Source organism: Oncorhynchus mykiss, chromosome 20, assembly GCF_057628025.1.
Source record: "Oncorhynchus mykiss isolate SJ-2025 chromosome 20, ASM5762802v1, whole genome shotgun sequence".
Lineage (NCBI taxonomy): Eukaryota > Metazoa > Chordata > Actinopteri > Salmoniformes > Salmonidae > Oncorhynchus > Oncorhynchus mykiss.
Window position 1 is genome coordinate 19,223,182 of NC_143041.1, and position 23,411 is coordinate 19,246,592.

At 45.6% G+C, this 23,411-nt stretch overlaps 1 protein-coding gene and 1 non-coding gene across 3 annotated transcripts in view; both read right to left on the reverse strand.

The window, feature by feature from the left end:
• heatr1 (HEAT repeat containing 1) overlaps positions 1-23,411 on the reverse strand; it is a 24,234-nt gene continuing 823 nt past the window's right edge. Inside the window, exons 3-43 of one of the 2 annotated variants that reach the window (XM_036955872.2) lie at positions 23,118-23,334; positions 22,790-22,931; positions 22,563-22,664; positions 22,314-22,454; positions 21,955-22,166; positions 21,679-21,812; positions 21,352-21,562; positions 21,044-21,161; positions 20,701-20,904; positions 20,524-20,612; positions 20,217-20,428; positions 18,819-18,940; positions 18,398-18,592; positions 18,055-18,211; positions 17,444-17,592; positions 16,993-17,185; positions 16,558-16,730; positions 16,236-16,406; positions 15,863-16,105; positions 15,479-15,610; positions 15,288-15,391; positions 14,993-15,139; positions 14,749-14,867; positions 13,250-13,371; positions 12,891-13,019; positions 12,197-12,415; positions 11,877-12,006; positions 11,551-11,714; positions 11,325-11,377; positions 11,115-11,238; positions 10,825-10,965; positions 10,449-10,741; positions 10,103-10,253; positions 9,827-9,985; positions 9,583-9,717; positions 9,374-9,478; positions 9,024-9,192; positions 3,562-3,716; positions 3,227-3,385; positions 2,920-3,028; positions 1-602 (exon numbers count right to left, since the gene is read on the reverse strand). In XM_036955872.2, the coding sequence (XP_036811767.2) occupies positions 514-602; positions 2,920-3,028; positions 3,227-3,385; positions 3,562-3,716; positions 9,024-9,192; positions 9,374-9,478; positions 9,583-9,717; positions 9,827-9,985; positions 10,103-10,253; positions 10,449-10,741; positions 10,825-10,965; positions 11,115-11,238; positions 11,325-11,377; positions 11,551-11,714; positions 11,877-12,006; positions 12,197-12,415; positions 12,891-13,019; positions 13,250-13,371; positions 14,749-14,867; positions 14,993-15,139; positions 15,288-15,391; positions 15,479-15,610; positions 15,863-16,105; positions 16,236-16,406; positions 16,558-16,730; positions 16,993-17,185; positions 17,444-17,592; positions 18,055-18,211; positions 18,398-18,592; positions 18,819-18,940; positions 20,217-20,428; positions 20,524-20,612; positions 20,701-20,904; positions 21,044-21,161; positions 21,352-21,562; positions 21,679-21,812; positions 21,955-22,166; positions 22,314-22,454; positions 22,563-22,664; positions 22,790-22,931; positions 23,118-23,334 (6,293 nt within the window). In that variant the 3' untranslated portion in view covers positions 1-513. Of the gene's footprint in view, positions 603-2,919; positions 3,029-3,226; positions 3,386-3,561; positions 3,717-9,023; positions 9,193-9,373; positions 9,479-9,582; positions 9,718-9,826; positions 9,986-10,102; positions 10,254-10,448; positions 10,742-10,824; positions 10,966-11,114; positions 11,239-11,324; positions 11,378-11,550; positions 11,715-11,876; positions 12,007-12,196; positions 12,416-12,890; positions 13,020-13,249; positions 13,372-14,748; positions 14,868-14,992; positions 15,140-15,287; positions 15,392-15,478; positions 15,611-15,862; positions 16,106-16,235; positions 16,407-16,557; positions 16,731-16,992; positions 17,186-17,443; positions 17,593-18,054; positions 18,215-18,397; positions 18,593-18,818; positions 18,941-20,216; positions 20,429-20,523; positions 20,613-20,700; positions 20,905-21,043; positions 21,162-21,351; positions 21,563-21,678; positions 21,813-21,954; positions 22,167-22,313; positions 22,455-22,562; positions 22,665-22,789; positions 22,932-23,117; positions 23,335-23,411 lie in introns of both variants that reach the window. The other variant, XM_036955871.2, reaches the window with a different exon arrangement.
• Positions 12,574-12,704, reverse strand: LOC118942475 (small nucleolar RNA SNORA14). Its single transcript, XR_005038411.2, has one exon. It is a non-coding gene; the product is annotated as a small nucleolar RNA SNORA14 (small nucleolar RNA).

Sequence of the window (23,411 nt, forward strand, 5' to 3'; positions counted from 1 at the left end):
TTCCTTCATTTTCAGCAGTAAGTAGTGCTGGATAAGCTTTCAAAAGCCTTTATTCAAATGTATTACAATGAAGAGTTAGTTTACAAATGTATTATTTCAAATGTACATATTACATTGTATGACAATGTAACAAAACCAAGACTTAAAAAGTTCCCATACGTTTTTCACAACACCTCCCCAAAAAAAGGGAAAAGACAACAGCAATAGCCTAACAAAATGAATACATGTTTTAATTCCCACAGGGTACATTTTGGGCTTATCATTTCTTCTCTTACTGCTAGAGATCCATCCTATATGTACCAGGTATCCAGTGACAAGAGGTACATGCAAACAAAGGTTAACCTCCAGTGTCTCCCATCTTTATGTTGATTGTTGCACGGTTCTGGGAAACAGTTCATGTCTAAGCTGGGGGAGAGGGGCTGAGGCTCAGCCTTCTTATAGGGGGACGTAAGTGGGCTACGGGTCGATCTGGGACCTTATATGGTGGCGAAGAGGGTGGAAGTGGGACGCAGGTTAGAAGTAACTCTGAAGAGGCTCTCCCAAGATGGTCTCCATCTCGTGGATCACCTTCTGTACTTGATGCTCCACCTCCTCGCATTCGTCTGTAACGGACACACACACACACACACACACACACACACACACACACACACACACACGTAAGCAGGGAAGTCGCAAAATGGTGGCCATCAACCAAGTTTGCCAACTACCCTAAACACGTTGATATTTACAATGCCTTCAGAAAGGATTAATACCCCTTAATTTATTCCACATTTTTGTTGTGTTACAGCCTGAATTAAAAATGGTTTAATTGTTTCTCATCCATCTACACACAATACTCCCATCTCAAGGTGATGTTTGCAGATTAATTGAATATTAAATACAGAAATCTTATTTAAATAAGTTAGGGAAAGGGGATACACCTAGTCAGTTGCACAACTGAAAGCATTCAACAAAATGTGTGTTCCGCATTTAACCCAACCTCTCAAGAGAAATGCCTTAATCGACACCCACATCATCGGCACCCAGAAAGCAGTTGTTGTTGGGAGTTAACTGCTGTGCTCAAGGGCAGAACAACAGATTTTCACCTTGTCCGCGCGGGGATTCAAACCAGCGGCTTGTCGGTTACTGGCCCAACACTCTTAACCGCTAGGCTACCTGCCGCCCAAGTATTCACACACCCGATACCTTTGGTCTCGATTACAGCTTTGAGTCATCTTGGCTATGTCTGTATCAGCTTTGCACATCTGGATTTGGGGACTTTCTCCCTAGCACATTTTCAAAAGTTCTGTTAAATTAGATGGAGATTGCTGTTCACCGCCACTCCCCAAGTCTTTCCACTGATTTTCTGGGCTTTGGCTGGACCACAAGGAGTTTCACATTGTTCTTCTGAAGTCATTCCAACATTGCTTCGGCTGTATGCTTGGGGTCATTGTCCTGTCGGAACATAAATCTATGCCACCCCAGTCTATGGTTGTTTGCACGCTGAAGCAGGTTCTCAAAGATTTGCCTGTATTTGGCTCCATTCATTGTTCCCCTCCAGTCTCCCAGTCCCTGCTGATGAAAAGCATCCCCATAGCATGATGCTGCCGCCACCATGCTTCACGGTGGGGATGGTGTTAGACGGGTGATCAGCTGTGCCTGGTTTTCTCCAAACATAGCGCTTTGCATTCAGGCCAAAGAGCAACATTTTTGTCTCATCAGACCACAGAATCTTCTGCCTTATGCTCAGTCTTTCATGTACCGTTTTGCAAACTGAAGGGGTACCGACCGTCATGTGCCTTTATCTTAAGAGTGGCTTCAGTCTGGTCACTCTCCCACAAAGCCCAGATTGGTGAAGTGCTGTAAGACCGTTGTCCTTCTGGCAAGTTCTTATCTCAGCCAAGGAACTCTGTAGTTCTGTCAGAATAATCATTGGGTTCTTGGTCATCTCCCTGACCAAGGTCCTTCTTGCCCGGTTGCTCAGTTTGATCAGACGGCCAGCTCTATGCAGAGTCTGGGTAGTTCCACATTTTTTCAATTTCCCAATAATGGAAACCATTGTGCTCTTGGAAACTTTCAACACTTTTGAAATTGTTTTATTCCCTTCCCCAGATTGAGATAGATGCCTCCTTACAATTCTGAGGTCTACAGACAGTTCCTTTGACTTCATGACATAGTTTCTGCTCTGACATGCACTGTCAACTGTGGGACCTTACATTGACAAGTGTGTGTTTCTTCCCATTTTATTTACATTTTTTACCCCCTTTTCTCCCCAATTTTTTTGGTATCCAATTGGTAGTTACAGTCTTGTCCCATCGCTGCAACTCCCGTACCGACTAGGCAGAGGCTGAGAGCAGTGCATCCTCTGAAACACAACCCAGCCAAGCCACACTACTTCTTGACACAATGCTCGCATAATCCGGAAGCCAGCCGCACCAATGTGCTGGAGGAAATGCCGTGCATGGTGACCGTGTCAGAGTGCATGCGCCCAAACCCTCCCCTAACCCGGGCCGACGCTGGGCCAATTGAATCAATTTTGAATATAGGCTCAAACAACAAAATGTGGATTAAGGGGCATACATACTTTCTGAAGGCACTGTAGCTACCATTACACCACCCTGCTATTTTCCTAATTTCTTCAACTACCCTAGGAACAGGGTTGAGGGATGTCTGCATACTGCGAAACCATTTATTATTAGCATCGCAGAAAATAATATGCCAAGGAACGGTTCGCTTTCAAAATGACAGAATATAATAAATTATGCTTATTCGAAGAGGTTTCCAGATATGCTTAAATGGAATGTACTCTACTACACAGAGGGGGGAGGACAGACAGACATGTATGAAATATGCTAACATTACAGAAACATTATAGCTGCAGAAAGAGAAAAGTGTGAAAAAAAAAGAAAAGAAAAAGTGATGAGACAGTGAACCTACCCTCCATGAGTTCAGCCAGGAAGGGAATTGTCTCTGGTAGCAGGACCATGTAGTTCTCCCTCAGCTTAGAAGCCAGTTCCAGCAGCATCAGCAGGGCAGAGAAACGTACCTGATGGGGGGGGGAAACCAACAGGCCTTTATTTAAGTCACTGGATGATCACTCGTGGTCCTGGAGAGCTGCAGGTGGCCAGGGTTTTTGTGCTGACCCAGCACTAACACACCAGCTAACTGTGGACTTGAATCACATGTCTGTTGGTACTAGGTTGGGAATCCAATCAAACTTCTTCGCACTTCTCAGACGTCTCACCTTGGAAGAGCTGTGTCGCGTCTTCAGCAGGATCTGGTAGTTGAGGGTCTTCCACAGAGTGTCGTCACCCACGGCAACGCAGAACTGGCCCACGCACGGCACCAGGTGCTTGGTGACTCTGGTCTGGTAAACCTCCTCTCCACCCAGGGTATTCTCCAACTACACACAGACAGGCAGATATTTATACACCACTGCTATAGGGTATCACAAGAATAGAATAGGGCATAAGGAAGAAGCGTACGGCATCCATATGAGGAAGTCCCTCAGTTGTAAAGCTTACCATTTTTGTGGATGAATCCTTTGTTATAGTGATGTGAGAGAGAGGTGAGGCTGACCTGATCGACCAGAGGGGCCATGAGGGAGTCGGCTCTCTCCTTGCTGACGAAGCGCTGCGTGTCGTACAGGCAGATCTTATGGAGGCAGTCCAGTATGTACTCCAGCAGCAGGCAACGCTTCTCAATGTTGTCCTCTGTGTCAAAGAAGGCTTCATCTGAATGAGGAATGGATTAAAAGAGGAAAAATAAGCAAAAGACTTTCAAAAACTTCCCGGAGTGCCTTGCGTTAATCAGTCACGTGACTCAAAACCAACAGTGAACCAGAAATGGGCAGTGAACCAGAAATCCCCATTAAATACAACCTTTGCTGTCCAGCAAAGCCAAACTAATCCAGACACTTCATCTAAGATTCATAGACAGTATGACATATACAGTGGGGCAAAAAAGTATTTAGTCAGCCACCAATTGTGCAAGTTCTCCCACTTAAAAAGATGAGAGGCCTGTAATTGTCATCATAGGTACACTTCAACTATGACAGACGAAATGAGGGAAAAAAATCCAGAAAATCACATTGTAGGATTTTTAATGAATTTATTTGCAAATTATGGTGGAAAATAAGTATTTGGTCACCTACAAACAAGCAAGATTTCTGGCTCTCACAGACCTGTAACTTCTTCTTTAAGAGGCTCCTCTGTCCTCCACTCGTTACCTGTATTAATGGCACCTGTTTGAACTTGTTATCAGTATAAAAGACACCTGTCCACAACCTCAAACAGTCACACTCCAAACTCCACTATGGCCAAGACCAAAGAGCTGTCAAAGGACACCAGAAACAAAATTGTAGACCTGCACCAGGCTGGGAAGACTGAATCTGCAATAGGTAAGCAGCTTGGTTTGAAGAAATCAACTGTGGGAGCAATTATTAGGAAATGGAAGACATAAGACCACACCAGACATGAAAAGGCATGACCAGATAATCATCCCACATGACATCCCACCTATTCAACCACCAGAATTCAATCTGGACACTGACCCTCCAAAATGGAGGGAAGTAGAGAACGTTGTCCGAAGAGCAAGAGCGGCCTCGGCTCCTGGGCCTAATGGAGTACCATACAAGCTCTACAAGAACGCCCCGGATGTTCTACGCTTTCTTTGGAGGCTCATGAGGATAGTGTGGCAGAAGGAAATAATACCAAAGACATGGCGAAGGGCTGGTGGTGTGATAATTCCGAAAGAGAAGGATGCGACAGACATCAGTCAATTCCGACCAATCTCCCTTCTCAACGTCGAAGGGAAGATCTTTTTCAGTAAAATAGCACAGAGGCTGTCCACTTATCTGGAAAGGAACAAGTACATTGATACATCTGTACAGAAAGCAGGCATTCCTGGTTTCTCTGGTTGCCTGGAACATACTAGTATGATTTGGCACCAGATCCAAACAGCTAAGAAGGACAAGAGAGACCTCTATGTCATCTTCCTCGACCTGGCCAATGCCTTTGGCTCAGTTCCCCATGAACTCCTCTGAGAATCTTTCAACATTTCCCACGTACCAGAACCCATCACTACACTGGTAAAGGCCTATTTCCAAGACCTGCAATTGTGTTTCACAACACCTGACTTCACAACAACATGGCAGCGCTTGGAAGTAGGCATAATGGCAGGCTGTACAACTTCACCTCTGGCCTTCACTATGGCCATGGAAGTTATTATCAGGGCATCGAGACGGGTGGTCGGCGGTGAGAGAACTAAGGAAGGGCTCCGTCTCCCACCTATCCGAGCATACATGGATGACATGACTACACTGACTACCCCTGCAGCATGCACCAGGCGGCTACTTGCAAAACTTTAGGATAACGTCAAGTGGGCCCGGATGAAAATCAAGCTAAGCAAATCTCGAAGCATCTCCATAGTCAAGGGACAGCTTAAAGATGTGAGGTTCTGCATTGGAGATGACCCGATACCAACGGTGTCTGAGCAACACGTCAAGAGCCTGGGTAGATGGTACAACGAAAGCCTCCGGGATAAAGATCAAGTGCAGCAAGTAAGGCAGGACATCGCCGACGGTCTTGAGAACATCAACAAGACACTACTGCCTGGGAAGCTCAAGCTTTGGTGCCTACAGTTTGGACTTCTCCCCCAGGTAATGTGGCCACTCACCGTCTATGAGGTCCCAATAACAACAGTGGAGAAGATGGAGCGAACCATTACCTCATACGTGAAGAAATGGCTGGTTGTCCCATGATGCCTGAGTAACATCGGCCTCTATGGCAAAGGGGTCCTTGAACTACCTCTTACAAGTCCAACAGAGGAGTACAAGTGCTCTAAAGTAAGACTTCAGATGACATTGAAGGACTCCAAAGACCAGACCATTAGCAAGGCTGCACCTCCCCTACAAACTGGATGGAAATGGACATCATCCAAGGCTGTGCAGCAAGCAACATCAGCCCTGAGACACCAAGACATTGTGAGGAATATCCAGCATGGATGAGGAGGCTTTGGCCTGGTAGCAAGCAAACCAATGTTCCATAAGGCAACAACATCTGAACGCAGGAAGCTGGTGGCCGAGGAGGTGCGCAGACAGGAGGAGACTGCAAGAAGTGCAAAGGCTGCCTCTCTTGCTAAACAAGGGCAATGGACGTAGTGGGAAGGCCTGGAGAGGAGAAAGATCAACTGGAGTGAGCTTTGGCAAATGGAGGCAAGCAACATCAGCTTCATCATAAGAGCTGTTTATGATGTGCTTCAATCACCAAAAAAACCTACATCAATGGTATGGCGAGGACTCGACCTGCTCCCTCTGCCCAGCTCCAGCGACTCTCAGGCATATAATGACAGGTTGCAAGACCAGCCTCTCACAAGGCCGCTACACCTGGAGGCACAATCAGGTCCTCAAGAGCCTGGCTGCAGCACTTGAGACCAAGAGGAGTGCAACCAATTCATTACCTCCAAAAACAAGCAATCCCATCAAAACAACAACATTCATCCGGGTGGGACAGAAAAGGCCCAAGCATCCTCCTACGAAGCAAGAAACTGGACACCTAGCCATGGCCCGGGACTGGAAGATGCTTGTCGATATTGGCCAGCAACTCATTTTTCCACCTGAGATTGCTTCTACCAACCTTAGGCCAGACATGGTACTCTGGTCCCCTTCACGAAAGGCTGTGTACATCATAGAGCTCAAGGTCCCGTGGGAAAACTGTTGAAGAGGCCTACGAGCGTAAGAAACTGCGTTACACAGAGTTGGCAGCAGATGCAACTCAGCGTGGCTGGAATGCAAAAGTCTGGCCAGTTGAAGTGAGATGCAGAGGATTCGTGGCTTCTTCCACCATCAGGTTGCTGAAAGAACTTGGAATCCATGGACAGGCTCTGCGGCAGACCTTCAGAGCAGTTTCTCAAGCAGCTGAAAGAGGCAGCCAGTGGATCTGGATCAAACGGAAGGGCTATAACTTCATGACCCCCCACCCCCACCTGAGAAGCCAATTCAGATCCCTCCAACTTGAGGGCATATGAGGTATGCGGTCAGCTGTAGGGCTGGCTCAGGGATGAGGATGCCCCTGCCTTGCATAGTCCCGTGGGACATCTTAATTGGGCATGGGACACAAGCTAAGGCTTGATCACCCTTTAGCTGGCCACCTTTGATGAGGGTGTTTAGTGATTAAAAGCCGAAACACCCACTGATTCGAAGGCATACTACTGAGGATGTGTCCCAAAATTGACATCTTAACCCAGTCTAAAAAATAAACCTCCCATGCCACTCTGTCAACATCACGGCAAATCTCATGTGAGTGCATTCCATCTATTGGCACAATGGACAGTTTTTAAACTTCTTCGATATAGGGGGCGCTCTTTAAATTTTTGGATAAAAAAAACATTCCCGTTTTAAACAAGATATTTTGTCACGAAAAGATGCTCAACTATGCATATAATTGACAGCTTTGGAAAGAAAACACTCTGACGTTTCCAAATCTGCAAAGATATTATCTGTGAGTGCCACAGAACTGATGCTACAGGCAAAACCAAGATGAAATTTCAAACAGGAAATGCCCCAGATTTGGAATACGCTTTGTTCCAATGTCTCCTTATATGGCTGTGAATGCGCAAGGAATGAGCCTACACTTTCTGTCGTTTCCCCAAGGTGTCTGCAGCATTGTGACGTATTTGTAGGCATATCATTGGAAGATTGACCATAAGAGACTACATTTACCAGGTGCTCCGTCTGGTGTCCTCCGTTGCAATTATTGCGTAATCTCCAGCTGCGTGTATTTTACCATTTGCTTCAGAGGAGAAACCAAACTGCCACGAATGACTTATCATCGAATAGATATGTGAAAAACACCTTGAGGATTGATTCTAAACAACGTTTGCCATGTTTCTGTCGATATTATGGAGTTAATTTGGAAAAAAGTTTGGCGTTGTAATGACTGAATTTTCAGGTTTTTTTCTTAGCCAAACGTGATGAACAAAACGGAGCGATTTCTCCTACACAAATAATCTTTTTGGAAAAACGGAACATTTGCTATCTAACTGAGAGTCTCCTCATTGAAAACATCCGAAGTTCTTCAAAGGTAAATGATTTTATTTGAATGCTTTTCTTGTTTTTGTGAAAATGTTGCCTGCTGAATGCTAGGCTTAATGCTATGCTAGCTATCAATACTCTTACACAAATGCTTGTGTAGCTATGGTTGAAAAGCATATTTTGAAAATCTGAGATGACAGTGTTGTTAACAAAAGGCTAAGCTTGTGAGCCAATATATTTATTTCATTTGCGATTTTCATGAATAGTTAACGTTGCGTTATGGTAATGAGCTTGAGGCTATAATTACGCTCCCGGATACGGGATTGCTCGACGCAACAGGTTAACATCTTGTCCCGTGTTTTATGATTCTATATATACACATACATGTAATATACATGCGTATGTATGTATGTATGTATGTATATATATATACACATACATACATACACGTATGTATGTATATATACACACATACACACACGTACGTACGTATATATATATATATATATATATATATATATATATATATATATATATATATATATATATATACACACACACACACACACACACACGTACGTGTATATATATATATATATATATATATATATATACACACGTACATGTGTGTGTGTGTGTGTATGTGTGTATATATATATATATATATATATATATATATATATATATATATATATATATATATATATATACGTATGTATGTATGTATATACATATGTGTATATATGTATATATATGTGTGTGTGTGTGTATATATATAATATATATAAATATATACGTATGTATGTATATATATATGTGTATATATGTGTGTATGTGTGTACGTATGTATATATATATATATACACACACACACACACACACACACACACACACACGTACGTACGTATATATATATATATATATATATATATATATATATATATTACACATACATTACACATACATTACACATACAAATAAATAAGAGAGAGCGAGCGAGAGGGCCCACCTGTCTTTGTGACGTTGGTCTGACGGAGCAGGTCAGAAAAGGGCTTGACAAGGTGACCGGCAAACAGGACAAAGAGCCCCTTGAGCCTGTCTGCGATGCTGTCCGATAGGCGGTAGAAGGTCAGCAGGCGGTCCTTGGCTACGCTCTCAGTCTTGCACCAATCAAAGAGCTGCATGGGCATAAACACAGTTAAGCACCATGACTCTTCAAGTGATCACATTTGGACTAATACTGGGAGATAAGTGGGCTTTGGGAATTAGGGTACCATCTAATAAAAAATCTAAAAAAATCAAGGAAAACACAAAACATCTGAAGTAGGACATCGTAGATTCTCAAGTAATGATGCTTACTTTGAAGAACAGGGGCCTGAAGGAGACTTCAGATAGCTTCATAACCATGGCGAGGAGACAGTCGATCACATAGCCCTCAATCTCCTTGGTCTTCTCCAGATCACCCTGTAAAACAAACACGACAGTCTTAACTATGGCAGAAAAAACTAAGAATTTAGCGAGTGTCATTCAAACCTTTATGAGTTCAACAGAGACAGAGACAGACATACTTGGCAGTGTTGGGCCCGGAAGTCCAGCGCAATTAGGAAGAAGTACGTAAGCTCTGATTGGTGGGAGGTCAGCTGATCCTTCTCCATGTGACCAATGTGCTCCTTCAAGATGCTCATCAGGGGACCCAGCTGGCTCTGTGAAAATGAAAGGAGAAACACTCAATACATGACCACACAATGTGAACATGATTAATTTCCTCCATCCTTACATATCACAGGCCATTCTAGGTAATTCACCACCTACCTGTTTGGAGTTCACCATCTTGCTGTAGCACTTGGTGAGGGTGGGCAGCAGGACCCTGGGGGGCACCTTGGTGGCCATAGTGGTCCTGAGGGAGGCCAGTCGCACGGCCAGCTGTGGGGCGGCGGTGGCCTTCTCTGCCACCCGCGTCAGTCGAGCCACCTGGGGGACACATTACACCATTTCAGTATGACAGGTCACATTCGATGTATATGTTTACTACACGTTTATTATGATAGAAACCATATGGACGTTTGTGTATGGAATAGTAGACGTTACCTGAAGCAGTGTGTCCTGTAGGTAGGGACTGATGAAGTGAGGCAGGGTCTCAGTGACGCGTTGCAGGGCTGTGACGGCACTCAACATGTAGATCTCATTAGACAACACCTCTTTTCTCTCGGTTAGAGACTGCAGCACCGCCGGCATCAGCCTGACAACATGAGGGGACTTGAGTCAAACTTCTGACACCACATTAGTGACAGTTTACCTAGGGTATATTATTTGTAAATATTTGTGTACTATAAAAGTGTTTATAGGAAAATATAATTTGATTGATTTAACAAATGCACTGGTCTGAACTACGCTGCCTGTATCTACTGTGAACACAGAAGCGTAGACTGTCTACCTGGGCAGCTGTGGGATGGCGAGGGCCTTCAGAGTGCTGGCCACCTCGGCGATACACAGTAGGGCACTGCCCATCACGTTCTTCTCCTCCTCCGGTGACACCACGATCTCCACGGCCTGGTTCAGCACCGGTACAAACGCCTCCTTATGATCTGAGCCAAAACTGCGGCACAGCAGCTTGAGGCTGTAGAGGGCTGTCTGCCTGTTGATGGCCTGCTCCTCCTCCATGACTTGGCCATGACCACGTCCCACAATGGCCAGCAGGTCGCCTTTCAGGTCCAGAAGCACTGTCACCTGGGGTGAGAGGTCAAAGGTCAAGACTACCCCCAACGACTCAAAACATACACACACAGATTATCCCCAGTCTGTGTAGTAACCTGCTCCTCCTGCCACTGGGTTTTCTGCTGCAGCTTGTTGTTGAGCAGCTCCATAGCCTTTCGCCTCACAGACGGCAGTTGGTTACCCATTAGGCCTCGCATCACCGTGATGAACGTATCCGTGGGCAACAGGGCGTTCACCTGGCAATCAAAACACAGAAAAAAGAAACATAGGATCTCACAATGCAAATCTGGCTGTTTTTTGTATAAATATTGTAACAACCCAGGTTTGCCTTTATTTTCTATGATTGAGAAGAGCACACGTCTTTCCGTCTCTGTGGCAGACTTACTTTGTCCAGGACATCGTAGGCCTTGTTGAGCAGAGCTCTCCAGAACTTGCCAGTTGGTTTGTCAGTGTTCTCCTCCACACAGCGAGCCACAGTGTGGATGTAGCAAAGGATCTCCTCCAGAAGACTTAACAGGACATCAGAACAACATTGTGATACAGGGATAATTTATAACATTCTAAGATCTGCTTTTTATCTTTATCTTAGCCTCACCTTTGCTGTAGCTTCTGCAGAGAATCCTCCACGATGTCACCGCACGCCGCAATCTGGAAGAGACACACACACGTTTAACAAAATACACTGATACATGACAGACGTTAAAACTTGAGTTTCATAGCATTTTCCCAGATCTGGTTTTGCCAATGGTGTCAACTGTCTTGCTAATAGTATAGGCAAGACAGCACAAACAGATCTGGGAACCAGGCTACAGTCGTATTACCATTCCCACAAAGCTGCCGGCGGCCAAGAGTTGGGCCATGAAGGAAACCGAGAGGAACTTGAAGTGGCGCAGCTCTTTGCTGCTGTGGGCCTCCATGTTGAAGATCAGCTCCTCTGCCTTCTCCTTCTCGGCTCCCTTGCCACGTGTTGGCCTCTTCACAGGTCCTGCACAAAACAGAGTACGGGGTTAAAAAAACAAACAAAAAAAAAAAAAAACTGGTCCCTAAAGAGTATCTTTCTTGACGTTAGCGTTGTTATATAAACCCACACAGGACTCCCAGCCTTCACAACAGACCAAATGCATTGCAGGTTTGTTGAGTTTCTCACCGTCCTCTTTGTCCTGTGGCAGAGCCATGAGATACTTCAGGATTTTTATGAGAGAGACGAGCTGTTCCTCCACCTCAAACTCACAGCACACTGAGATCCAGAACTCCACGTCCCTCTCCAACGCAGCATCCTGAGAAGAGACGGACAAACATGGCGGCTTAAAGCATTTCCTGAAGATTTTGCGCATAAAACCTAGAGCAAATTCCAAAGACACTTGTCAGAGGCCATAGACACACCTTCTACAAACACACGTGCACACCTTATTAAGTAGTATTTTCCATTGTGTTGATATTTCAGTCAAGCTTTTTTGCACGGCCTACCTTATCTGTGGCGTTGGTCTGGGTAGCGTGCTGCTTGAACATGAGCAGCAGTAGGACCCAGAGGAAGCGGGCGGGCCCCAGGGTGGTCATCAGCTGGGACAGGATGGGCAGACGGCGGTGTTCGGGCACGTGGGGCAGTGCGTCGGCGAACACGTGCACGATGCGTGTCACCACCGCCTCCATGTGAGCGGTTGACTCACCGTCGCCACTCTCATTGGCCTAGAAACAAGCAAAACAGACATGTGTTTTTCTGAAAAGTGGGAAGTAGAGAGAAACTCAGCAACCATGCCAAACCAGTGTGCAGGTTGCTCACACAATGCTTAAACATCCTTTAAAAAGAGAGAACCAACAACAATTGACATCATAGCCCTTGTGATGAATGTCCTAGAGCTGAAATAACCGAGAGCCACTGACACACGGCCCTCAGCTTTGGATCTCTAGTTTGATCTAGCATCCTTCCTTGTCCCAGAAGCTAACATTAGCAACTAGGGGGTTTACGAGAATGCACAAGACATTTGTTTTTGATGAACATTTGTTTTTGATTGGCATTTTACCACCCACATCTCCAGTGTTCATGTAATGCCAACCGAAACACATGAATTATTCACATTCGTAGCATATTAGATGAGTGGAAGTGAGACAAGGGCGAGGCCAAAGCTGTCCTACATCCCTGACCGCTTGTTGGTTGACTCACCTTGATGAGGGCAGGGATGACCGTCCGGACGGTCTTGTTGATGACCTGAAAGCTGTAGGTGTCGTCCAGACGCATGATGTTGGCGCCCATGAAGGTGAAGATGGGCATGATGTTGTGCAGGACTTTTTCCTGGGAATGAATAGAAAGGGGGGGGGGGGGGGGGGTCAGAGGTAATTGGAAACACACTTTAGATTGGAAACGGTTTCTGATGGTTTACAGATGGCTCTGTGATGGTTGCGAGATGGTTCTTCGAGAGGTTAATTCCGTGACGGCTGAGATGTGACGGATCAGATATGGTTGTGTGATGAACGAGAGACTGCTTTTGAGATGGCTGAGAGATGACTGTGTACAGCACTCACAGGGAAGATACCAGCCACGCTTCCCAGAAGGAGCAGTGCATGATGGTGGGTCTGGGGCATGTCGGACATCCTCACACACTGCACCACAACCTCCACGTTGAACTTGTCCTCATCCAGCACATCTGAGCGTGGAGGACAAACAGTCAGTCACACACACATTTTAGAAAAGAGAAAATAAATAAAAAAAATTATATATATACACACACACAGTGGGGGAAAAAAGTATTTAGTCAGCCACCAATTGCGCAAGTTCACCCACATAAAAAGATGAGGCCTGTCATTTTCATAGGTACACTTCAACTGTGACAGACAAAATTAGAATTCCCCCCCCCCCAGAAAATCACATTGTATGATTTTTAATTTATTTATTTGAAAATTATGGTGGAAAATAAGTATTTGGTCAATAACAAAAGTTTATCTCAATACTTTGTTATATACCCTTTGTTGGCAATGACAGAGGTCAAACGTTTTCTGTAAGTCTTCACAAGGTTTTCACACACTGTTGTTGGTATTTTGGCCCATTCCTCCATGCACATCTCCTCTAGAGCAGTGATGTTTTGGGGCTGTTGCTGGGCAACACGGACTTTCAACTTCCTCTAAAGAATTTCTATGGGGTTGAGATATGGAGACTAGCTAGGCCACTCCAGGACCTTGAAACGCTTCTTACGAAGCAACTCCTTCGTTGCCCGGGCGGTGTGTTTGGGATCATTGTCATGCTGAAAGATCCAGCCACGTTTCATCTTCAATGCCCTTGCTGATGGAAGGAGGTTTTCACTCAAAAATCTCACGATACATGGCCCCATTCATTCTTTGCTTTACACGGATCAGTCGTCCTGGTCCCTTTGCAGAAAAACAGCCCCAAAGCATGATGTTTCCACCCCCAAACACAACGAGTTGAGTTTTTACCAAAAAGCTCTATTTTGGTTTCATCTGACCATATGACATTCTCCCAGATCATCCAAATGCTCTCTAGCAAACTTCAGACGGGCCTGGACATGAACTGGCTTAAGCAGGGGGACATGTCTGGCACTGCAGGATTTGAGGTTTTGCAGGTCTACAATTTTGTTTCTGGTGTCTTTTGACAGCTCTTTGGTCTTGGCCAAAGTGGAGTTTGGAGTGTGACTGTTTGAGGTTGTGGACAGGTGTCTTTTATACTGATGACAAGTTCAAACAGGTGCCATTAATACAGGTAACGAGTGGAGGAAAGAGGAGCCTCTTAAAGAAGAAGTTACAGGTCTGTGAGAGCCAGAAATCTTGCTTGTTTGTAGGTGACCAAATACTTATTTTCCACCATAATTTGCAAATAAATTCATTAAAAATCCTACAATGTGATGTTCTGGATTTTTCCCCCTCATTTCGTCTGTCATAGTTGAAGTGTACCTATGATGAACATTACAGGCCTCATCTTTTTAAGTGGGAGAACTTGCACAATTGGTGGCTGACTAAATACTTTTTTGCCCCACTGTATATATATAAAAAAAAGGTTTTAGTCTTCTCACCTTTGCTGACGGGTCCTCCGTCAGGGGAGAGCTTCTGGCAGACGTTGAGCAGGCAGCCGAGGATAAGCTGCTTGGTGTACTCTAGGTTGCCTCGCTCCACGGTGGACGTCTCCAGACACCTGAGTGGCCAGAGAGGAACAACGTGTTTTTGCGGCGCATGCTAAATAGTGCGCTGGTGTAGATAAGCGGGAACATGGTTGGCCTTGGTCAGGCTGAGGCTCAGAGAGTGTGCAGCTGGTTGTACCTGGAGAGCAGGCTGAAGAGAGCGGGCACCAGAGTCTGAGGCCTCTTCAGCTTCTTCTTGTGCTGCAGCAGCTCCAGGATGAGAGTCACCCTCTGCCAGGACACAGCGCCCTCTTTCGGCACTGCCTGAGGAGTGTCCTGGGCCTTCCTATAAAAAGCACAGAAACACAGTGGCTCAAGTCAAGTCCATCATAGTGGCTCCAAGTCAAATTGCATTTTGACCAATGAGGTGATTGAATCTAGTCTAACGGCTTATTGTAATCAAATGTAGGCCAGTTAGAGTGGATGTTCCTCACCTCTGCAGCATCTTGCTCCTGCGGGTCTGCTGTACTGACACGGTGACTTTGGGCTTCTCTGCTGGGGCTAGCTCGTTAGCTACCAGCTCGCCGTCCACAGCAATCTAGTGAGAGGATAGCATAAGCATCTTGTGTGGTGGTAGTGAATGATGGCTTCCCTGTAGATACAGTATGCAGAGGTTCCTCCTCACCCCTTTGAAGACACTGCTGATGGTCTGGGCACAGACAGGACTCCTGCTCTCCACCAGCAAGTCAAACATCACCCCCAGGAGCCTCTGCTGGACCTTCTCATCTCCGAGGGCTGAGTAGAACGCCTTGGTGATCTGAGAATGGACAACAGGGTCATGTTCAGTAGGAGCAAACGGAAAACATTTTGAAAAGGTAGATGGAAAATGAGGGTTGTCATTGTAGACGTTTCAAAACGTTTACATTTTTTTGTGCCCACTGAACATGACCCAGGCAATAGGCGGGTATTTTGACAGCACAGAAATCAGTAGCATACAGCCTTGGCATCATCCCAGAGTATGATCGTATGGATCTCAGTCAGGGAGAGCCGTGCTGCTACAGTAGCGTACCTGTTCCAGGGCGATGATCTGAAAGCAGGGGATATCAGGGTAGGGTTTAGACACCGTGCCTAGTGCCTTGATGAAGAGCTCCAGGCAGTCCTGGTCCTTCACCACGAGGGGGGCTGCCTGCTCGTTGTACTTCCCCAGGACCAGCTGCATGAGCAGGGCCTCGTCCTTTAAGACAGTGGGGTTCTCTGGCCCGCTCTGCTCCAGCAGGCGCTCCAGGACAGGCATTAGGACAGACAACACAGACTAAGAGGAGAAAAAGAAGAAGACGGGGATATAAAACATGGCTTTACAAAAAAATCTGATGCCCAGATAAGAGGTTTCACATTCCATCAAGGCCTTCTTATATTTCTGTTGTCATTCCCTGTCCACTCACCTCTCCATTGACCTCTCCCAGAGCCCTCAGTATGGTCTTGGCAGTGTAGGCAGGGCAGTTGGCCACCTGGACACCCAGCAGCAGCTCCTCCAACCCCACCAGCAGCTTCTTGTCCCGGGCCTTGCCTTTCCCTGTCCCTGTTACAGCCTCCTCATAGAGCTTCCCCAGGGCCTAGAGAAAAACACATTTGGATAGTGTGTGTAGAATAACATTTACTGTGAATTTAACATGAAAAAAATGTGTGCAAGTGTGTTTTATTTATATTTGATACGCAACGTTTCATTGAGGATACAAATGAGGTACGTGTGTGCACGCCTCTCACCTGGCTGAGGTGAGTTGGGCCAGTGGTGAGCTCCTCGGTGGTCTTCAGCAGCCTGTCTATGATGGGGTGGAAGGGAGAGCTATCCACCTGGGCTAGTGTCTGGAGGGTGGCTGTGGCTGCCCTCCTCACCTCCCGGACAGGGGAGCTCAGACAGGCCAGCAGGGACAGCACAACTATAGAGGGAAAACCATATTTAGAACTTTGTTACACCATCACTACTCAATCCATTTGCTCGTAACTCCACTAATACCTTCTCCATTGTCCTACCAGGGCGTAATTAGTGAGACGTGGGTTTTTATTACATGGTCATATAAAGAGCAGGCAATAAGCTTTAACACACCACCATACAGTAGGAACAGTTCTTGTCCCATACAACTGATGGTAATTTTCAGACTACGCCAAACTCTATACATCAAATACAATTCTCCAGGCTACCTGGTGATGAGCCTGATGCCAGCAGTGTGAGGGTCTTCCCTGGCTGGGCGCTGAGGATGGCCCTGCCCACGTAGAGGGCCTGGGTTTGCAAAATGGCATTGACCTTACAGTCCAGCTGGTCTCCTAGGTTACTGCCGTAACCCCACACCAGACTCAGGAACTTGAAGAGCTCCAGGGGATCACTCAGGTGGACCTGGGACAAATGGAGGGGGTTGAGGAATAGAATAATGTGGACAGAGTGAGGCAGTTTACAGTAAAACAAGATATTTCTTTCTCTTACCTACTTTCACAAAAACACTACCTTACATTTTAATGATTAAATAATGGTTCAATTGTAGCCTCCTTAGAGGAATGCTGGACTTTCCCTTTATTGAAGCTATGCTCCAACGAGTGGAGTTGAAGCGTCGGTCTGTGCACTGAAATCCATTGTGAACATATCAAGATTCAGTACCTGAAAGAGAAGCTTCATCAGGGCCTTGAAGCTGGCTGCCATGTGCCCCTGGCCTGCCCCTGTGATGAGGACGTCAAACAGGCGACACAGCAACCGGAGGTAGCAGCAAGTGTTGGTGTCCAGCTTCTCTGGGTTCCACCATGTCTCACCTGACAGGCAACACAGACAGGAAGCAAGCAGTCCCGTCAGCCTCTTTCCTTTTAACTCAGTGTGTGACAAAGTGACTAAAATAATTGGTGATAGCAGAGTCATAAACATAATGAAAAACAATATGTAGCCAATTGCTTTAAAATATATTTTTTTTTTTCACATTGCTGCTACTCGCTGTTTATTATCTATGCATCGTCACTTTACACCTACCTACATGTACATATTACCTCAACTAACCTGTATTCCCGCACATTGACAGTACCGGGACCCCGCGTATTTAGCCTCGTTATTGCTATTTTATTGTGTTACTTTTTTTATTTGATTTACTTTTGTTTATTTAGTAAATATCTTCTTAACTACATTGTTGGTTAAGGGCTTGTAAGTAAGCATTTCACGGTAAGGTCTAAACCTGTTGTATTCGGCGCATGTGACAAAATAAAAATCGGATTTGATCGACTTACCTTTGAAGGAAGTGTCATGGCACTTCAGGTTGGATATGAGCCCTCTGAGCAGTGACACCAGCAGCACCGCATACTCTGTATCCATGCTCTGCCCTGCCCTGAGCCTCTGCAGGTACTCTCCCAGCCCCACAGAGAAGGAGAGAGACACACCCTCCTGCTGCTGGCAACACAACAGAAGAAAATAAGGTAAACCATTTCATACGGACTTCAACAGTCCAGAAAAGCAGAGTGGGATAAGGAATCGCAGGATACATTTAAAAAAAGAAAATACAAAGACGGAAAGTGAATATCACAAGAGACATCTGTCATTTATGTAGTTGTACAAACTGCCACTCCCTCTCACCGTAGGCATATCTTTCTGGGCGAGTTCCAGTATTGCAGGCTCCAGCAGGGAGTAGACACTCTGGGCTGTGTGGAGGTGCTGGGTCTCACTCATGTCCCCCAGGCCTTGCAGTAAGGTCTGGCTCAGCACCAAGAACGCTGCCCTCTCCCTCAGGCTGCCCCGCTGGACTGCTACCAGCCCAGCCAGCTTCTCCAGCTAGCAAACATGCAAATTAGGTGAAGGGTGAGTTGTTTTACTCGGGACCCTTTCAAATTGAACCCAACAAGTTAATCTAAATTCCTGGTGCCTAACCTAGTTAGCAAAGAGCTCTAAAAATCACGAGATCAGTGTAAGGAAAGGAACACCGTTTTGTTTTCATTGCACTCGGAATTCAATTGAACTTGACTTAGAAAGGCCACCAAATGTTCACTAATCCACTCACAGCATTGCGTTTGGAGAAGGGGTCCATGTTAGACAGGTTCTTGGTCAGTGTTGAGATGAGATGCTGGTTGGCCAACCGAATGAAGTCCGGCTGAGAACACCTCTCCAACACGGCCTTGAGCGCTGTAGAGCAGAGGGGAGAGATAGGAAGTAGTTACAGTGCCGGCCCAATATATTGGCACCATCCCACTTTTCTTAAATCATTTCTTCTAAAATAAGTTTTTAGCTCTCGCCATAGGTTTTTTGATGCGATTCAGATCTGGACTCTTTGCTGGCCACTCCAGAACAGTCCAGCAGTTCTTCTTGAAACATTCCTGAGTACTGGTTGATGCGCGTTTGAGGTCATCGTCCTGCTGGAAGACCCACAACCTTCAATGGAGATCAGCTGATATGTATTGCCAAAGAGCTCTAACTTTGTTTCATTGGTTCACAGAACATTTCCACCAGGACTTAAGCTTGTTTATGTGTTTAAAAAAAAGAAAAGAAGTTCAATAAGGCTTCCTCGTGTCTCCTTCAGCAGTGGGTTCTTCCTTTGTTTACCGGCAACCAAAATAAGCATTCAAACACCCTTCCTACACTCAAACATAGGGAAGATTCAATAATTCTGCAGGGCTGCCTCTGGTACTGGGGGCCTCAAATGTGTGCAAGACATCATGAAATCAAAAGATTAATAAGGTGTTTTGTATTGCAATGTTGAAAATAATGTTCAAAAACTGTGCATCTGTTGGAAGGCTATGGATCTTCCAGCAGAACAACTCTAAACACACATCAAAAGAACCTTGGAATGGTTCAAGAAGAAACTCTGGGCTGTTCTGGAATGGCCAACAAAGAGTCCAGATCTGAATCACATCCATACCCTATGGCAAGTGCTGAAAACAGCAGTTGGTGGAGGGAAACCCTCAAACATTGAACAATAAGGGCAGTTTGCTGCTGTAGAGTGGGCCAAATTGCCAGTAGAAAAGTGCAGCAAACTCAATTGATGACTTCAAGAAGCATTTGTTGGCAGTTATCTTGGCCAATGGCTGTGCAACAAAGTACTAGCTCAGGGATGCCAATAATTTTGACCATGCATCTTTATTTTCTAAATAAAAATTGATAACTTAAGTCCCTTATTTAAGGAGAAATAGGGAATTAATTTAAGAAAAATGTGCAAGGGTGCCAATATATTTGGCCGGCAGTGCATAGTACACATACCTTCTTATTCTCTGGAAGTAGACAATCCTAACAATCTGAATTTTGATTTAGATTAGTGGCGTCAAGCTAGAGTATACGGGTATATATGATCTCTCTATTTACCAAAGTATCCTCCATAGCATTCTCAGTAAAGCGTTTACAAGTGTTCTCAAAGACAAAAAAAGAAGACGACATTTATTGTGAAACCATTTTCTAATGCATTTACCATGGGCCCAGCCCTGAGTGAGGTTGTGCTGGGATATGATGGTGGACTGGGCCACACAGGTGGCCAGCTGGAGGTCTGGGGAGTCGGGCAGGGCCGAGGTGACCACAAGAAAGGGCAAAAGACCCCAGACGACACAAGTCTTAAGGTCAGAGTTCCCTTCAAGCAGTCTGGGTTCATCCAGAACCCTCACTGCCTCCTTCAACACTGGACACCTATGAGGAAGCACAAGCCATTCAATATCACACTACGGATTTGGAGTTATTTGGGGAATTTAAGTGCATTTCAAAAAACTGAAAACAGCATTAACCAGTTTCCAGCATTTGAGAGGTCGACACGTTGTAGCAGTGAGAGGAGACATGACACAGTGTCCTCTGGATCCAGGTGATCAACGTAGAGCTGTGGAGGGAAATATGATAAGTTAGGTTCAATCACTAGTAGATTCCAATATGAATGTGCTAGAAAGTCTCATGTTCCAGCCAGTTACCTCCAGGGCCTTCAAGGTTGCAGCCACCACCTCTGGGACGTCATCCTTCATACGCTCCAGCAGAGCCTCCTTCAGGAAGGCCTGGTCAAAACCCCCCTGTCCTGAGGTGACAATGCCCATCAGGTGTTCCACAGCCATGTGCCTCACAGAGGGGAGCGGATGCTTTAGGCTCAACACGAGGGAGGTGTCAGAGTCCCCGAGGATCTGTAGAGCAAAAGACAGCGGAGAGTAAGAAAACAAAATGACACAGAATGGCTTTGAGGAGGTCGAGCTGATCTCCTTAGATCTCGGCTTAAGTGCAGCCTTCACCCGGAACCTTCTCAGCCAGGGCGCTGCTGCCTACCTGGTACTTGCCGCTGCTCATGGACAGGGAGATGAATTGGTGGAAGAGGTTCTTGTCCTCTGCGCTAGAGAGGTCACCCACATGGCCCTCCAGGACCATGTACAGAGCACCTGGGTGCCTGCAACAACAGACATGTCAGTGTAATGAATATACACACAATGGAATGGGAAGGAACGAGGACACAAGTGTGGGTACTGTGGTTCAGCAGCTGAGAGAATAACTTCAGTTTGGCTACTACCAATTGAAAGGGAAGCAATTGCAACAGTGATGTAAGTAGCACCCAATGAATGCCAAAAGGCCCAACTTACTTTGACTCAAACAGTCGGACTAATGGCAGCAAGCGCTGGTTGAGGGAAGTGACACCCTCAGCAGAGAGCCGACTCTGGGAGAGGTATTCCTCAAGTAGCATCTTTGCTACTGTGTTATCAAGACCACCAGACAGTGGAAGGCCTTGAAGGACAGACTCAAACAGGGTCCCATGGCGGGTGCACTCGGAGGGCTCCTCAGTCTCCATCTCATCTATCAAACAAAAGACAACACTTTTATCTTTCATATTAAAGGGATTCAATGGCAATATACATATGCATCCAGGTTAAAAAGCAAAGAGTCGGGTGGAGGTATACACTGCTACTCACCAGTGCCAGTGGTGACAACAGCATGAACCAGGTGAGGAAGCAGGTAGCGTAATAAGGGACTGATGTCATGAACTGCAGCCATTGCCTGGAGGGAGGGGACCAAGGAAGTCACAGCACACAGCTGGCCAAAGGATCTAAAGGACAATTTTTAAATAAAACACAGAGAATGCCAATTAAGAAACACCAAACAATCCTAAGATGCTCTAAAATGACACACTCAAAGTGAAGAAATAGTTTCAAAAAGTAAAATTATTCCTATTCTACTTCTTCACTCACTTTGGGCCGACAGTGCCCTCCTTCTGGTTCTGCAGGAGGACGATGAGGCAGCCCAGGCCCTCTTTGGGCAGCACAGGCTCCTTGCACAGTGACTTGCTGATCTGCAGGGCCAGGGTGTCCACCAGCTGGGACTCCATCACCACTTTCACAGCCAGCTGGCACACTATCATGTAGGTGGCAGCCTTGTAGTCTGTCAAAGAGGACTTCAAACCCTGGAGACACAAAGGAAATGGTCAGCATGAGCTGAACAGTGTCCTCATGGCTTATTCCTCAACTTCAATAAAATAAAAAAAATCTGTATCGGTGTCAACGCCTCAAAATAGAATGGTTTCTTATTAAGCTTAAATGCAGTAACTAACCTTCTGAACATAAGGCAGCAGCTTGGATATGATTGTGTCAGACACTTTCTCCACAGCATCCAAAGCCGGTACAATAGTGGAGGCATAAAAAGAGAAAATCACTCGAAGCTGGGCACAGTTGCCAGAATGTCCTGAATATCCCTGCAAAGAAAGAGGTCCAACAAAAACAGGTCAAGATGAAGCACTGTGCTTGATACCTGAGCATACATATACGCTATATTGAGGTATAAGGCAGTGTATTGGGTTTACCTTGATTGACTTCGTGACCAGGGTGCAGATGAAATCCATGAAGCCCAAGTCTTTGTAACAGTGAGTGATTAGGGTTCCTCTGGCCAAAGGAACTCCTGGTTTCTGTGAGGAAATCAACACATTGATCATTGATGACATGCTGATTATAATGAAAAGTAACAACAAAATCTATCAACTTACAATAGTTGTTATGCTCATAAATCATAGCTAGCTTCTATAGCAATTACCTGTAGCCCCTCAAGCCAATTCCATCGGTTAGTGGGGTCCTTTAAGTTAAAGAGCTGAATGACTCTGACAAACACTTTAGTCTCGTGATAGGGCAAGGCACAGGCAAGCAGTGTGTCCACATTATACAGGTGAATGTGGAACCTGCAGGGATGAAAGAGAATAACAACCAATATTAACACAATGTCAATGAAACAAATTCAATATGAATAGGCTACATACAGTGAGGCAATGAAAACAGCAGCTTAGACACATTTTCCTGCAAATGTAAACATAACACTTGATTGAAAGGATATCCTGTAGATAGAAAAATGGGGGGAGGGGGGGCACCTGTGTACAAGCCACTCAATGCACTTCTGGGCAGGCTTGAGTAGAAAGTATGGGGACAGGCGTGTAAGAAACAGGGAGATGCCTGCGTCCAGTTTCTTGTTGACCTCCTTGGACTGGACACTGCGCTCCATGCCCACTGAGGCTTGGCTGAAGAGTGTCTCCTGGAACTCACTGAATGCAGGCTCGATGCCCATGAGTTCCTCGAGCCCTGTGCATCCTAAAATGCAACAGAAAAGAGATGGTCAGGAAGAGCAGCTGAGAAGTTTAAACAGTAGTAATTTAGAAGACAACAAG